Genomic DNA, 16,998 nt, shown 5'->3' on the forward strand with positions numbered 1-16,998 from the left:
TTCAATAATCTGTTGATTGACTCGTTTTTCAAAGTATTTGGTTATCCCAACTTAGAAAAATTTCAACGTTTTTGAAAAAAATATTAGTGGGTATATCACAAAAAAAATTTAAAGCAGCTTTAACATTTTTGGGTTTCAAGTCATTTTAGCGCAAAATTAATTATCTCTTCAAAAATTTAAAAAAAATCCATAGTTTCAGAGAAAATTGATGAAACCTTTCAATACCAAAATAATATCAAAATGTGGCATCCTGACTTAGAAATTTTTCCACAATGTCAAGTCATTTCTGTAGGGGGTATATCAAAAATGTTTAAAATCAAGTTTGAAATTTCCGGTTTTCAATGAAAGCATTCGCTTTGAGACATCATTTTAGCGCAAAATTAATTATTTTGTCAAAATTGGTCAAAATTTTCCCATAGTTTCAGAGGAAATTGATAAAACACCTTAATACCAAAATAATACCAAAATGTGCCATCCTGACTTAGAAAATTTTCAACAATTTCAAGTCATTTCTGTAGGGGGTATATCAAAAATGTTTAAAATCAAGTTTGAAATTTTCGGTTTTCAATGAAAGCATTCGCTTTGAGACCTCGTTTTAGCGCAAAATTAATTATTTTGTCAAAATTGGTCAAAATTTTCCCATAGTTTCAGAGGAAATTGATAAAACACCTTAATACCAAAATAATACCAAAATGTGCCATCCTGACTTAGAAAATTTTCCACAATTTCAAGTCATTTCTATAGGGGGTATATCAAAAATGTTTAAAATCAAGTTTGAAATTTCCGGTTTTGAATGAAACCCGAGCAGGGGTAAATAACACGGGAATACCAAATTTTGGTATTCCTTGGGCAAATAACAGCGACCAAAATGTGCCCTTGGTTGCCCAGTAATAGATGGTAAAATACCATGAAATCATACCAAAATCTTGTATGTGTAAGGGCACAACAATACCAAACCATGTTATTCCAAGGGTAAAATAAAACCTCAAAATAAAAGCATTTCAATACCAAGTTGAGGTCTTCTGGATTTTTGAACATTGCTTGAATACCAAAACTTGGTATTGCCATGGTTTTATTTTTAGGTATTCCCGCGCCCTTGGAAAATCATATTTTGGTATTTCTGTGGTCTTTCACATACATGAGATTGGTTTGATTTCATGGTATTTTACCATCTATTACTGGGCAACCAAGAGCACATTATGGTCGCTGGTATTTGAACAAGTAATACCAAAATTTGGTATTTTCATACCATTTTTAGTGCAGCAGTTGCAGTTAGTGAAAAAACGGAAATTATTCATATGCAACAGCCAAATCTACTCACCTGATGATTCCATGTTGTTATCAGTGATATTCTTCACCACACCGAATGCATTTGTCATTGATGAACGGCCTGTGCTTGAAGTTCTTGAAGCTTCTGAAAAATAACAAGATTGAAAAATAAGTATTATTAAAATGAAACTGAATTGAAATTCACCAAAATTCATTAATCTGTCGATTGACTCGTTTTTCAAAGTATTTGGTTATTCCGACTTAGAGATATTTAAACGTTTTTGAAAAAAATATTAGTGGGTATATCACACTAATTTTCAAAATCATCTTTAACATTTTTGGGTTTCAAGTCATTTTAGCGCAAAATTAATTAGGGGAACTATACCCTTTCTCAGCCTATTTCTATTATCGGCCTATCAACTCTTTGATCATGAATTACAGCTTTCATACAGTGTTTTTGACTGTTCCAAAGTAATAAATAGCTCAAATTCAAGTGAGCAAGCAACTCTCCATTGTTGATACGTCTGAAAATGTTGATTTAATAGCGGAAAACTGCAAAAGTGATGAGAATTGGTCGAACGGCTTAGTGTGATTAGAATGGGTTTATTTCCCCTAACTCGTAAATTTTTTTTAACAAATTATCCATAGTTTCAGAGAAAATTGATAAAACCTTTCAATATTCAAATAATACCAAAATGTGCCATCCTGACTTAGAAAATTTTCCACAATTTCAAGTCATTTCTATAGGGGGTATATCAAAAATGTTTAAAATCAAGTTTGAAATTTCCGGTTTTGAATGAAAGCATTCGCTTTGAGACATCATTTTAGCGCAAAATTAATTATTTTGTCAAAATTGGTCAAAATTTTCCCATAGTTTAAGAGGAATTTGATAAAACACTTAAATACCAAAATAATACCAAAATGTGCCATCCTGACTAAGAAAATTTTCCACAATTTCAAGTCATTTCTGTTGTTGTTCTTCATGTAAACTCTAATGTCAAAAACAAAACAATGACTTTTATATCCCGCCATTTGACATGGATGATTTTTAAAACCCGCCAAACAAATCGCAGTAAACTGGAGGTTGCTGGGGAAAATTCAGAAAAGTCCTTGTCAAAAATTTTCTGTTTTCTTATGAAAAGGAAGTGGTTTTTCGGAGATCATACTTGAGTGAACGGAAAACAAGTTTTCATATTTATTACAGCGATTCCGACCTCGTAGATTTCTTCAATGATGATCCGTCCCGTTAAAAAGTGCATTTTGTGGTGCTGGGTGTTGAGATTGTTGAACCCATGGAATTTACCAACCTTATTGGATTTAAAACTATTTAGCGGTTGGCCCAAGTCATTTGCATTTCCCCAGTGAAAATATTGGCACGAGCCTCGAGTTGAATTGGCTCGATATGGAAATGTCATTCATTTTTTTTTTCGATACGAGTTCAAGAATTGCTTTGTCACTTGTTCGAACGAATCGGATTGATATATTACTATTTCGAGCAATTTTAAAAATTATATTTTAAAGAGTAATTTGAGGTAAATTTTTTTTCCAAAAACATACCTCAAATTTTAAACAGCTGCTTAAATTACAGGATTATTTTTTGAAAGCAATTTTTTCAGAAAAGAGTCTTTAAGATTTCCCCAACACAACCCTTTACACATAAATAAATATCATTGAAAAGAACCTGGCAAATTGCAAAATCCGTAAAAAACAGTCACTCTGGCCCAGTATGACCTCCCAACCCCATACCCATTAACGGTATCAAATATTAAAAAAAACATTTCGAATAACACTCTACAATTCTAGCCCACCCCCTCTAAACCATGTTTATTTCGCTTAAAAAAACTAGTAAAAAATAACAAATTAAAAAAATGCTTCATCTTCTGCTTCAGTTTCGCTTCAGAAAACTCGCACACCATTTGGAGCATGAACTGCGTTTTGGGCCAGATCATCGAACTGATGAAATGTACAGGAAAATTCTAATATTCCACCACTAGTTTACGGCTCAACCAAACCTGATCTCCAAAAATTACTTCCTTCTCAAAAGAAAACAAAAAAAATTCTGACAAGGACTTTTCTGAATTTTCCCCAGCAACCTCCAGTTTGCTGCGATTTGTTTGGCGGGGTTTAAAATTCATCCATGTCAAACGGCGGGATATAAAAGTCATTGTTTATGTTTTTGACATTAGTTTACATGAAGCATAGGGGGTATATCAAAAATGTTTAAAATCAAGTTTGAAATTTCCGGTTTTGAATGAAAGCATTCGCTTTGAGACATCATTTTAGCGCAAAATTAATTATTTTGTCAAAATTGGTCAAAATTTTCCCATAGTTTCAGAGGAAATTGATAAAACACCTTAATACCAAAATAATACCAAAATGTGCCATCCTGACTTAGAAAATTTTCCACAATTTCAAATCATTTCTGTAGGGGGTATATCAAAAATGTTTAAAATCAAGTTTGAAATTTCCGGTTTTGAATGAAAGCATTCGCTTTGAGACATCATTTTAGCGCAAAATTAATTATTTTGTCAAAATTGGTCAAAATTTTCCCATAGTTTCAGAGGAAATTGATAAAACACCTTAATACCAAAATAATACCAAAATGTGCCATCCTGACTTAGAAAATTTTCCACAATTTCAAATCATTTCTGTAGGGGGTATATCAAAAATGTTTAAAATCAAGTTTGAAATTTTCGGTTTTCAATGAAAGCATTCGCTTTGAGACATCATTTTAGCGCAAAATTAATTATTTTGTCAAAATTGGTCAAAATTTTCCCATAGTTTCAGAGGAATTTGGTAAAACACTTTAATACCAAAATAATACCAAAATGTGGTGTTCGACCATTGACAAATTCTGCAATTTTGCAATATCAAAACAATACCTTAAATTGGTATGATACCACATTTTGCTCTTGCATAATCCTTAAGACAAATTTTTAAGGGTCCAGGAATACCAAAATTTGGTATTGATACCAGAGAAAGGTATTATTACGCATTTCCCTTGTTATTTACCCATGCTCGGGTTACTCTCTTGTGTGGTAATAGTGCAGCTCCATTTCAAAGCGAATACAATCGTTGTTGAGTCAATGCTTCTTGCACTTACTTTGTTATTTTCTGCCGTCATTATACAGAGTAGTCGTAGCAGGCGTGGCTGAGTTGATACGCTATTCGCATTGTAAGCGAATGATCATGAGTTCGATACCCTCCTGCTCCTGTCTTCCAAAGAATGGAGAAGTAAAACGTCAATCCCTGCCTTGAAAGTTGTTAAGCCGTTGCGTCATTCCCGGTGTGGAAGTCGTCTCCCAAAACAAAACAAAAAACAAAAAACAAAAAACAAAAAACAAAAAACAAAAAACAAAAAACAAAAAACAAAAAACAAAAAACAAAAAACAAAAAACAAAAAACAAAAAACAAAAAACAAAAAACAAAAAACAAAAAACAAAAAACAAAAACAAAAAAAAAAACAAAACAAAAAAAAAACAAAAACAAAAACAAAAACAAAAAACAAAAACAAAAACAAAAACAAAAAACAAAAACAAAAAACAAAAACAAAAACAAAAAACAAAAACAAAAACAAAAAACAAAAAACAAAAACAAAAACAAAAAACAAAAAACAAAAAACAAAAAAAAAACAAAAACAAAAACAAAAAACAAAAAACAAAAAACAAAAAACAAAAAACAAAAAACAAAAAACAAAAAACAAAAAACAAAAAACAAAAACAAAAACAAAAAACAAAAACAAAAAACAAAAACAAAAACAAAAAACAAAAACAAAAAACAAAAACAAAAACAAAAAACAAAAAACAAAAAACAAAAAACAAAAAACAAAAAACAAAAAACAAAAAACAAAAAACAAAAAACAAAAAACAAAAAACAAAAAACAAAAAACAAAAAACAAAAAACAAAAAACAAAAAACAAAAAACAAAAAAAAATTAGTAAAAAAGGATCAATTTCGGAATAGATGGTTCTAGATTGCCATCGTTCCAATTTTAAATTTGAAAATTTAATTGAAATATTGTCTAAAACTAAAAGTTCTGGTGCGCTGCAATAGATATAGAAGCCATTTATGAATGGAACGCAAACTTTTTGCCCCCGTAGTGCCTGGAAGTACCAACATCACAACAACACGTGAAACCCTGCAAACAAAAAAAAACGATGCAGATCTGTACTGTGGTGCGTTTTAAAATTGTTCCTTCACAAAGATGCATGCAACCTATTACAATAAATTCGTATTACAATTGATTTATGTCCGGTGCTCAGCGTCTGCCTGTGTGGATCAATCGGACCGCGCACTGGACTCACAATCCAGAGGTCGCCAGTTCGATCCCGGGGCGGACGCAAAAAATTCTAAGTGTAAATATAGGTATTCGGTGCCCTCTCCCCGTGCCCATACCTTCACACTTAGGAGACCCGGGAGGCGGAGTCTTGTCGCAAAAAGAACGATACACGCCTGTGGATCCGTTGACGAAACCGCAAGGTTTAAGAGGGCCACATTATAAGGTGTTACGTCGATTCCGTTTTTTTTTCCGCTCAGCGTCGATTCTCACCAATATCGGAAGCCAACCTTATTCATTTATTCAATGGTAAGCGGAAACCTGGTCTGACCTTAGGGAACGAAAAAAAAAAATATATATTTTACCCATCTGTAACCATATCTGGATCCAAGCAGAAAATTCTACGAATGGCTCAGCGGAAATACTGTTCTGTTTGGGTTAATTTGTGGAAAACTTGGGAATCGTTGATGGAGGTCTCGGGACCCGTGGTGTAGGGGTAAGCGTGATTGCCTCTCACCCAGTCGGCGTGGGTTCGATCCCAGAAGGTCCTGGTGCCATTTTTCGAGACGAGATTTGTCTGATCACGCCTTCCGTCGGACGGGGAAGTAAATGTTGGCCCCGGTCTAACCTAGAGGTTAGGTCGATAGCTCAGTCCAGGTGTAGGAGTCGTGTCACTAGGTCCTGCCTCGGTGGAGTCGCTGGTACGCAGTTGGAATAACAATCCAAAGATCGTCGGTTCGAATCCCAGGGTGGATGGAAGCTAAGGTGTAAAAAGAGGTTTGCAATTGCCTCAACAATCAAGCCTTCGGACACCTAGTTTCGAGTAGGAATCTCGCAATCGAGAACGCCAAGGCAATGCTGTAGAGTGAATAATTAGATTTATTGTTTGGATGGAGGTGATCTATGGTATTGGTATTCAATCAAAATATTTTGTTCTTAATTTGAAATAATTTGATGCTTATTTGCTCTCTAATGCATACTAGGTAAGAAGTCCAACAAGCTAAGCACAAGAGAGCACAGAGGCATCAAATTATGAGCATTTTCAAATTGTGGTCCTTTCGACCGTTCTCGATCTATGAAGTGAAACCTGAAAGCTTGCAAAAAGTAAGACTATTATTTTTTTTTCAAAAAATCATTTTCTTGCAGTTTTGAAAGCTTTCTTACTTATAACACATGGATATTGGAGCTTTGAGTTTTTATCCGCTACAAAAAAGCATCATATCGCATAGTCCCACAAATCACACATAGGTGGCAATCCTCAAGTGTATTGCAACGCATGCGCGCTTGCAACACTGTCAACTGTCGACATCACCTGTTAAAAACATTGCGTTGTCACTTGGCTATTCGGTAGCTGGTGCTACCGGCTCAAAATAGTTCTGATAAGATTGTTTACCCTCGGATCACGGTGATTGCATTTATAACAATCAACGCATCGTCACAACTGCCAACAGTTGCGGATACGCGTTGCAGCAGTGCAGTCAGTTGACTTCCAGTAGGGTACCATGGCGGACACCAGGAAGCTGGAATTTCTCAAAACAATTCTACCCGGCAGAATACTGGCCGAATCGAAGCGGGAGGATGAAGAACTGGCGCAGGTAGAACTGACCACTCCGGAACATCTGGATGGATTCATGTCTACTATTCACCGGTTGGTGATGGTTACGCGGAATAAAAGTTCGGGGTAAGTTTTGAGCTATTTTAACTGAAACTTATGTATTACACATATTTTTTTTATTTCAGAGAGGAGAAAACTTTAAATCTGATGGTGAAGGTCATGAAGGGAGACGAATTGTTCCGGGAGAGCTGTCTGAGCCCGGTGCAGTTCCAGAACGAGATTTTTATCTACACCAAAGTTGTACCATGCTTCCAGCAGTTACTGGAGTCTAGCAGATGTTCCGTGAAAGGCGACAAGTGGTGTCCGCGGGTAGTGTTTGGAGTGGCGGGAAAGGTTCCCGAGTACAGCGATTGCTCCGAGACCATTTTGGTGATGGAGAACATTGCCTTGGAGGGGTTCAAGGCTGGGCCAAGGAACGATTTGGACGAAGAGCACTTGGTGTTGATGGCAAGGAATATTGCCCAGTTCCATGCTTGTACGTATGCGATGAAAATCACAAAAGATCCGCGTTTGGAGGAACTAGTTAAGGGAATAATTCCATTCGATTTTGTCAGCGATGGAAAAGTTTTGAATAGCTACGCATTGTTTTTCAAAATGGGGTTGGATCGACTGTTCGAGTACCTTGATAAAAATCCAAAGCTGCTTGATAGTGAACGTTTCAAAAATGATATCAGTACACTCAGAAGCAGATATGGCGAAGCGCCAATTCATTTGATGCAAAAGTTGTTACATCAGGACGGGTTTTCTGTGATACTGCATGGCGACTACAATCGAAACAATGTTCTGTTCAAGTATGAAAACGACAAGCCGGTGGATATTCGAATGTTTGACTTCCAGGAAAATCGCTACGGAACTCCAGCAATCGACCTCATATTTTTCATGTGCATGAGCATGCCAACCGGTTTGAGGGAACGGTTCTGGTACCCACTGCTGGAACAATACCACGACAGTCTTATGTCAACCCTCCAAGACATTCTAAAGTGCGACGTCAATGACCCCAGACTGAAGCCGTACAGTTACGATAACTTCAAGAAGCATCTGCAGCGTTACGGGATGTACGGAGGTATGATTGCGGTTCACTTCCTGCCTTGGATGATCTGCCCGGAAGAGGAGTGTGCCCAGCTGGCGTTCCACTTCGCCAACGATATGTACTCGCCGGAGATGAAACACTGGCTTAACATAGCGGGAGGGGACGCGGTAGATATACGGCTGACGGAGGTGTTCAGACATCTGAGTGTACAGGGATATTTGGATATCGTTCATGAGGATTGAGTTTCCAAAGATTTAGTTTTACAAGAGATTTGAAAATTTAGATCAGCTTTTGCTGTATGGTTTACTTTAAGGCTTAAAATAGTTATTGTACAGGGATTATGGAAATCAGGAAATAGCATTGCACCAAAAGGTAGGCCTTATATTTTTCGAAATGAATCGATCAAATAAAGTATTAGGAGAAATATACCCATTTTAAGCCTAATAAGCTGTCGTGTTTGAATGATGCTGGATAATCTGCAGTGTTCCTTGACCCAAGTGTTGCTAAAACCAAGTGTTCCTGAACCAAGAACACCAACGAGTAGAGCAACTTTTTGTGAAAATTTCTGTTTATTTCCACTTTTATTAAAAGTTATGCTAAAGCATTTAAAAAAAATATTCCCAGATGTATTCTTTTTCGTCGAGAATGCATTGGGTCACGCTTTTTTCCTATTTTCAGCTTAGTGATTTTTTCTTCCAGCGCTCTTTTGGGTCAGCTTAGTGCTGCCGAAATCGATGAAATTTTATGCGAACAGTAGCATTTATAAAGAAAATTTCCTGGCATCACTGGCTCACTCCAACACGCGCTGCTGGTGGTGATGGTGGCCACCCTTTGTTCTTTATTTGCCTTTGGAATTTGGAATGGGTCGTCAAAATTCAAATGTCAAAAGACTTGGCGCGTTTGTTTTTTTGATGGTGCTTGCTAATTATTTACATTTTTCGTGATTTTTTTTTCAAGCGAGTGACTAAGTAATGGTCAAAAGAACATGTTGCCAATAGTTGGAAGCAATTTTATATCTTAAGCGCTTTGAAAACGTTAGCGCAAGTGAAAAGATATTGATGGCGATGGCGTGTAGATGTGTGTGCCACCAAAATGATGATAAATGGTCTCGCAAAATATAAATTATCCAAAGTGCATTTAATTTTATCTTTTTCACCAGTAAGTGGCATACATTTGCATGCTTACTCGAGGTGGTGCTGTTGCTGGTAAGTTGATAGCCTAAATAGTATTTTTGGAGCTTTAATCGAGCATCAAACTCTTCATATAACGAAGATAGGTGAGCAAATCTCTACGAAATCGGCCGATTTCGACTATTTTTTGAATTTTTTGATTTGGCTCAAACTTTGGGCAGGCCTTCCCTATGACCAAAGAAGCTATTTTGTGTCATTGGTTCACCCATACAAGTCTTCATACAATTTTGGCTGCTGTCCATACAAAAATGATACGCAAATATTTAAACAGCTGTAACTTTTGAGTGAATTTTCTGATCAAGACACCAAGTCTTCGGCAAAGTTGTAGGAATTGTTGAGGACTCTTGAGAACAAAATAGGTACACGGAATTTTTTTTACAGATTTTTGAATCAACTTTTTTCACAAAAACTCAATTTCCCAAAATATGTATTTTTAGATTTTCGAGATTTTTTTAAATTTTTTAGGTGACAAAAGTCCGCAACTTCTGAGCTATAGATAAACATGGTCAAAAAAATTGCCGCTGAGTTATACATTTTTGAAAAATAGTGAATTTTGAAAAAAAAAAGAAATTTTAAACCAAAATTTTTCCCAAATTTTTATGTAAAATTGAATTTGCAATCGAAATGTACAATACAGATTTTTTGATAAAGGTCTCCGTTTTCAAGATATAGCCACCGAAAGTTTGATTTTAGCGAAATATTTGAGGTTTTCGGATTTTTTAAAATAGTGACCATGAGTGACGATTTCTTATTATTTTTTATTATTTTTTTAATCAATCAAGGATGCCTATTTGGAGTTGGGAGACTGGATTCATGGTGATTTGTCAACAAATAACTTTATTTATGTTAATTTTTCGAAAGGTGTACAAACTTTTTTTGCACCTTTTTTATTTTCGTAACAGTATTTGTTATGTAACTTTTTATAGAAATCATCTTTTCATTAGCTTTTTGTAGCAAAATGTTTGGCATGAGTTTCTGAACAAAACGTAGTACTAGGTTTCTGTCAAACTTTAAATTGTTTACATGTTTCATGACAAAATGTGCATTGTGCCCAAGGGGTGTAAATACTTTTTTTACATACTGTATGAAACATTCGTGAAATTTTCCAATCTTTAAAAAAAATATTTTGAAAATTTTTAAATTAAGACTAGCAATTTAAATGGGCGTAATATTCATTTTTTTTATTAATGTTAGTCTTGATCAGAGTTCGGACACTCACTCACGAGTTATTCAACCATGAGGAAAAACTAAGTTACCTGTGAGTAATTTACTCAACACTCTCGGTGAGTGTGAGGGCCTTCCTCATTTACTCATATAGAGGGCTTTGAGGGCACTCTGGTCCTGATTTATTTTATGTTAATATTTTTTTCAAAAAGATCGGAAAAAATCACGAATGTTTCATGTTTAAACATTGAAAATCGGACCATTAGTTGCGGAGAAAATGGTGGGTTGTTTGGGCGAGACTTCGAAAACTTCAATTTTCCTGATTCTATTTCTTTAAGCCACTGTACCTCAGCAACCAGAGGTCCAATCTTCAATGTCTCTAAGACAATTATATAGCAAGACAATCTCATGGAAAATTTTCTGAACATAAAAAAAATAGAAATGGTTACTCATGGTCACTATTTAAAAAAACCGAAAAACTGCAAATATTTCGCTAAAATCAAACTTTCGGTGGCTATATCTTGAAAATAGAGCCTTTTATCAAAAAATCTGTAGTACTTTTCGCTTGGAAATTCAATTGTACATTATTTTCTTTTCAATTTTTTGTATGCATGAAATTTTTAATTTTTCCAAAAATCACTACTTTTTCAGAAAATCATAACTCGGCGGTCGATTTTTTGACCATGTTTGTCTATAGCTCTAAAGTTGCGGATTGTTGCCCCTAAAACAAACAAAAAAATCTCAAAAATAAAAAAATACGTATTTTGGACAATTGAGTTTTTGTAAAAAAAAGTCTGGAAATTTTTTTTCCGTGTACCTATTTTTATCTATCATTTGCAGCTTGAAATTGTGATGATTTAGGGAGTTTGGTGTCATAAGCCTTTTTTGTGATGTTGGGTGCCCAATAAGATTGCGTACCTAATATTTTGAAAATATGTATTAAGACTTTTTACAGGATCTCTGTAATATTTGATACCAATCCGAAAATAAGCATAATGGTTACAGAAATCGTTTTCATCAAAATATTTTAGATCCGGCTAGCAAAATTTCTTTTGCTTACCTATCCAACGAATGGTTACATAGTAAATCTGCTCATAATTTTGACATAATGTCTGAGATCTAGAATCGAACAAGTGAGTATAAAACATTTCTCGCTTACTTTTTCAAAAGTTCTATGTACATAGGAAGCCCATTGCGAATTGGTTGTTTTGAAAATGAAATCCAGATTCTTGAGTATATCTTGGGCACCATTCGAAGAAAAAGATGTCCAATCGGGCCCAAAATTGAAGTAAGGGTTCCTAGGCTGAAATAATAAGACCCGTATTTCTTTTGTTAGGCTATAAGGGTGACCTTCGCCGTGTTATGGTGGTCCGGAAAGCGCTTCCTCCGCCCCTGATGTATAAAAAGACCACATGGCTTATGAATAGGTGCTAAGATCCTATGGACACTTTTTTTGAAGTGGAAGTTATTCCGTATCAGCGGAAATCCCACTTTGAAGATTATAATTATCCACCTTTATCAAGCTGAGATCATTAATTTGTTCGCCGGGTTTTATTTTTAGCCACATTCATCCGCGAAGATTCATACGATTCGTGAAGCGTCTCATCCAAACCCACAGCGTTGAGTTGGTGTCGGTAAAGCTTGGATGGTTGTCGTAGTAAAGTGCGTGTGTGCTCTTACAACGACATTCCAATATATTGCCTTTGCTCATGATGTTTTATATCTTCTGTGAAGCTGTGTAATTTCGAATCATGCACAGTGAAAAAAAATAAAGATTTTCTGATAACTCTATTTGCCTTCCTCACCTCACTGAGGAAAGGCTATAAAATCACTCGAAAATTGAAATTCTTTATTTGACCTCCTAAAACCACCTTCATGTATACATATCGACTCAGTATCAAATTCTGAGCAATTGTCTGTGTGTGTGGTAGGATGTTGATCACAAAATTTGCACTGGATTATCTTCGATCAACCGATTTTGTCTGTTTTGGTCTCATTCAATCCGTCTTGGGGTCCCATAAGTCGCCAATGAAAATTATAGAGTTAAGTTAAGTACTTCAAAAGTTATGATAAAAAACAATTTTAGCAAAAGTCCAGTAAATTTTAAAAAAGGTGGTTTTGTAGGAAAACCCGTCAAGGTCAGAAAGGTATTTAAAAGACCTTTCTAACGAGTACAAAACATTGAAGATTTGATAAACTTATCAAAAGTAATGAGAACTTAAGTGTATTTATGCATTTTAGAGGCCGGATCTCAAATATTTTGATGAAAAAGTTGTCCGGATCTATAATGCGGCTTGTCGTTGGATAGGTAATCAAAGACCTTTTCAACGAGTTCAAAAGATTGAAGATCTGACAACCCTATCAAAAGTTTTAAGTATATGCACTGGATTATGTAGATCTGACTATCCAATCTGATGGTATGCCAAATTGATTGAACACTAAAAGATCCGCCCTTTTGTGTCTAATTCGGATAGCATTACACTTTAAATGTGTGAAAGGCACCAACCACCTAAAGGTGGATTAAGTTACGTTTTTTTATATACCGTTGTTTGTTGTTTGTGATTTCAAAAAAATCAAATCAATTTGTTCACTCGAGATTCCAACTCGTAACTTGATGTCCGGGATCCCAAACGTCTTGTTTCGCTCCCATCCAACCCGGGATTCGTACTGGCGACCTTTTAAATGTGAGTCCGTCTGCCGATCAGCAACTCTACCAAGGCAGGTTTTTTTACCCAGGTTGACTCCTACGACCTAACACAAAAAAATGCTTTGCAGAATTCATTAATTTGGATGTATAGAACTAAAAACATATTAAAATCAGGGACAAAAGATTAACACAAATCGTAGATGGGTTGGGACAACTGGTGTGTGAGTTGGTGGAGAATTGCCCTTTAGAATAAAGGTTGTTATCTTCAGCTATTAACAGATTTCTGTATCCACCATGTTACATGCATTAGGGTGTCAACTATTTACACTGTGTATCCCCTTGTATAAAACACCGGCTACTTTGATGTTGTTTGCGCAAGATAATGACCACGTGCGTGCGTTCACTACAACATTCAAACAGCAGAAGCCGCGTGTCACATTCGCCATTCGCGTAGCCACTGGTAGACACCACACAACGCTGATTTGTTGAGCACCTTCAACCGTCATCAGTAGTACTGATTCAGTAGTGGTGTCATACTGACGCGGTGACCATACTCATTCACTTGTATCATATGGTTTCGTTGAATGTGTTCATTGCAAAAATTAAATCTCATCAATTTCAACGAAACTCTGCGCTGTCGGGCAATGATCTAAGCTCGCTCTCTCGGACTTAGATCTCGTTGTCTCAATTGTTGGTTGTTTGGCTTGTTCGTACGGTTTGCAATTCATACGAGCAAACACTTGACCACCTCCACCACCGCCGTCAACGGCAGATACATTCCGCCACAGCACACACATCCTCAGTCAACAACCATGAGTTAGTTTATCAGCGGTCGCACTCTATCGCGGAAGCCGTAATATCTCGTCGCGAATTGCATAGCTCAATCACGGTGTACGAAGCCGTTATCAGCGCTGGGCGTTGAATTATTCGCGAACACTCCAGTATCACTGCTCGAGTGTAGCAAGTTGGAGGCCAGTATTCCAACTCCCAATTTCACAACCAAAAGAAAAAAACCAAGTGAAACGATGAACGACCCCTCGAAAACTATCGACTTCATTAACCGGGAACTTATTCCGGGCATGGTCGAACGGGGTGAACTGACCATCGAAGGCGTATCCAACCCCTCAGAAGTTCACCTGGAACAGGTCGAAACGAGCCCGTTAGCGTCCGACGGGACGTTCATGTTAACCTTACCGTTTCGGACCAAGGTGACGCTGAGCAGCGGCGGCAAAGGCGATCAACGAAAGCACCGCGAGTACCGGCTCGTCGTTAAGGTGAGGCAATCCATCTGGCCCCCACTAATGGGAGTTTTTTGGTTTTTTTTTTTTGGTTCAATGAAACAACTCCACTGGATAGGGTCAAGTTCAAGTGGTGTGAGGGGGGGTAAAAATAGCTTCCCTAATTACAAGCTCTATGCTTTCGAAGCTTCGGTGATTTGGTGGACAATGGTGACATCGCTTCTGCGTAATCAATTTTGATAAAAATGAGCTTCAATTTACAGTCAAACCTCGCATATGCAACTCATATGGGAGTGTATTTATTATAAACAAAAAATCTACTAAACTATATAAAATTGTAGTGTTTTAGATCGTTTTCAAGTCAGCAATGTAGTTTCACCGAATTTTACATGGATTGCGATATAATTTATGGTAAATTGGACGAGCTTTCCGTTAAAAATATAAACGAGACTGAGAAATAAAGTCTGTTCTATTGAAATCGGAGAGGGACGGGTACAAAAAGTACCAGAAACATTCCTGATGTAAGCTGGAATTGATCTCGGACCATCGGATAAGCGAACTTTGGATTATTGATTTTTTTTAGATTGCCCGTGTATATGGGAGACAACCATTAGCAACTCCTGTGACTTAAACAAATCTAGTGGAATGATGAAAAGTTACATTTGCGAGACGCTCTAATACGAGGTTTGGCTGTTTTCGTGTAATCAACTAGTGGATGTACGATCATTAGAGCTTGAACATCTTTAGTATTTTATTCGATTTGGTAGAGCTGGTACCTAGTTGGAAATGGCGGGCGTAATTCTGGCGTTTGTCTGAAGGGCTGGCTGAGTTTCCCCCAGATTTGGCTAAGATTTTGACCAAAATCTGTCGAATATGCAACAAACCGGTCGTGCACGGTTCAACCGATTGAAACGATTAATTTTTTCCCCGGGAAACTGATAGTATAGTCATTCCTAATATTCGGTTCACAGTTCATAGATCGCCCAATGTTCAAAAATCATACCAAATCGATAATTGATCATGATGATTTGTTTTTACCTTTATGTGAAAGCTTTTCTAGGGATCATTCCAATGATGTATTGACCAAATGTAATTTTTTACGTTTTATATCAAGTTTTCAAAGAAAAACATTGACCCTTGAAATCCACAAATTCAAAACACTTTTTTTTACGGATGTAAACAAACTTTGGTTCTCTCCAGGAGTACTTATTTTTACAAAATAATGAATACACAACTGTGGGAGGCACAAAAACATTCTACAATTATGGAACAGGGAATTTGGAGGCAGTGTTTTGCCGTTCTGGATAAAACGGTCTTGAAATGAAGCTTTTTGTTTTGTTTTAAAAGCACTACTTTTACTAGTGAAATAGCAAGAGAATGTCCAAATAAAGGTCCTAAAAATAGTACGGTAGACAGAGAAGATGCATTTGGCATGCTATTGACAAATTATCACAAAAGTGTTCCGAACTTGTGGGTGTTCCGAATATGTGGGATGACTGTAATTCCGGTCGATTTTGGCCAGTTTCGTCTGGCGTTTCGCAAAACCTGTCTAAAAGAAGTTTGAAAAATGGTGTTTGACAACCAAATTTATCAGAATATTTTCCGCTCATTTATGTACCATATTCATTAAAATTTTACAAAAAAAGACAAAAAGAAACCCACATTTATTCCTGAGCCTCAGATCAAATATCTTGGAGGTTTGAAGTTTGAATTAATTTTTTTTTTTCAAAGGCAAATCCAATTCCTTTCTTTTGTTAGAAAGGCAAAATGCTTCGAGGTACATAAGGTAATACAAGTTCGTTTACACTTAAATTTGTATGTTTCCAATAATTTGGATTTTTTTTTCAATTTAATTCATGCATCAAATAGTAAACTAAAATTAAAATTGATTGTTCGTCAAACTTTTGTAGACTACTTCCAATAGATGCCAGAAGAAATTGAAGAAAGTTTATGTTTCCAGTGGCTGTGTTATAAATTCGGAAACATTTTAAATAGTGGACGAATCTTTTCACACTCTTCGGCAAAGTTGTTCTCTGGAACACGAACTATGAGCTCATAAGGTTTTTGAAAAATGCAAAAATCTTTATAAGCCCCTTAAAGATTTTTGCATTGTGCATTGCAAACTGTCAAAAACCAAAACGCATAGATTTTACGGGTTGAATCCCATTTTAAATTCAAAGCCAAAGCGCCAGGTCCTGTCGCAACCAATCAAGCTCATATTTAGGATTCGGGATCAGTACACCTAGGGAATCATGCCCTGAAATGCCCGCAAAAATGACCCGTTTTGTTACATCCTAGTGTAAATATTATAATTCATATAGTAGCTATAGAATGAAAAGATTAAGAGTTAAAAAATTGACGTCTACTGTAAAGTTTTTCGAAATGGTTAGCACCACAAAGCTGCGCAAAAAAGCATGCCAAACAAAGGCGCAGAATTCCATACTGAACAAAATTTCCTTTAATGTCAACTTCTTGCTTCAAAAGCTAACAAGTATAAATATACAGCAGTTCCATATGAAAGTTAAAGAAAAAAAATAAAAGTGCTTCAATTTTTTGCTCGTATGCTTTGT

General features: G+C 36.1%; 2 protein-coding genes across 2 annotated transcripts in view; both read left to right on the plus strand.

The window, feature by feature from the left end:
• Positions 1-6,885: 6,885 nt before the first annotated feature.
• LOC6050901 lies at positions 6,886-8,636 on the plus strand. Its single transcript, XM_001867385.2, has 2 exons — positions 6,886-7,225; positions 7,285-8,636. Exons 1-2 carry the CDS (start codon positions 7,047-7,049, stop codon positions 8,429-8,431), a joined length of 1,326 nt encoding a protein of 441 aa, XP_001867420.2. The 5' UTR covers positions 6,886-7,046; the 3' UTR covers positions 8,432-8,636.
• A 5,191-nt stretch (positions 8,637-13,827) lies between these two features.
• LOC6050900 overlaps positions 13,828-16,998 on the plus strand; it is an 11,829-nt gene continuing 8,658 nt past the window's right edge. The window contains exon 1 of the mRNA XM_001867386.2: positions 13,828-14,464. Coding sequence (XP_001867421.2) covers positions 14,216-14,464 — 249 coding nt within the window. The 5' untranslated portion in view covers positions 13,828-14,215. The remainder of the gene's footprint in view (positions 14,465-16,998) is intronic.

The sequence above is a fragment of the Culex quinquefasciatus genome, chromosome 3 (genome assembly GCF_015732765.1).
Source record: "Culex quinquefasciatus strain JHB chromosome 3, VPISU_Cqui_1.0_pri_paternal, whole genome shotgun sequence".
NCBI classification, from domain to species: Eukaryota; Metazoa; Arthropoda; class Insecta; order Diptera; family Culicidae; genus Culex; species Culex quinquefasciatus.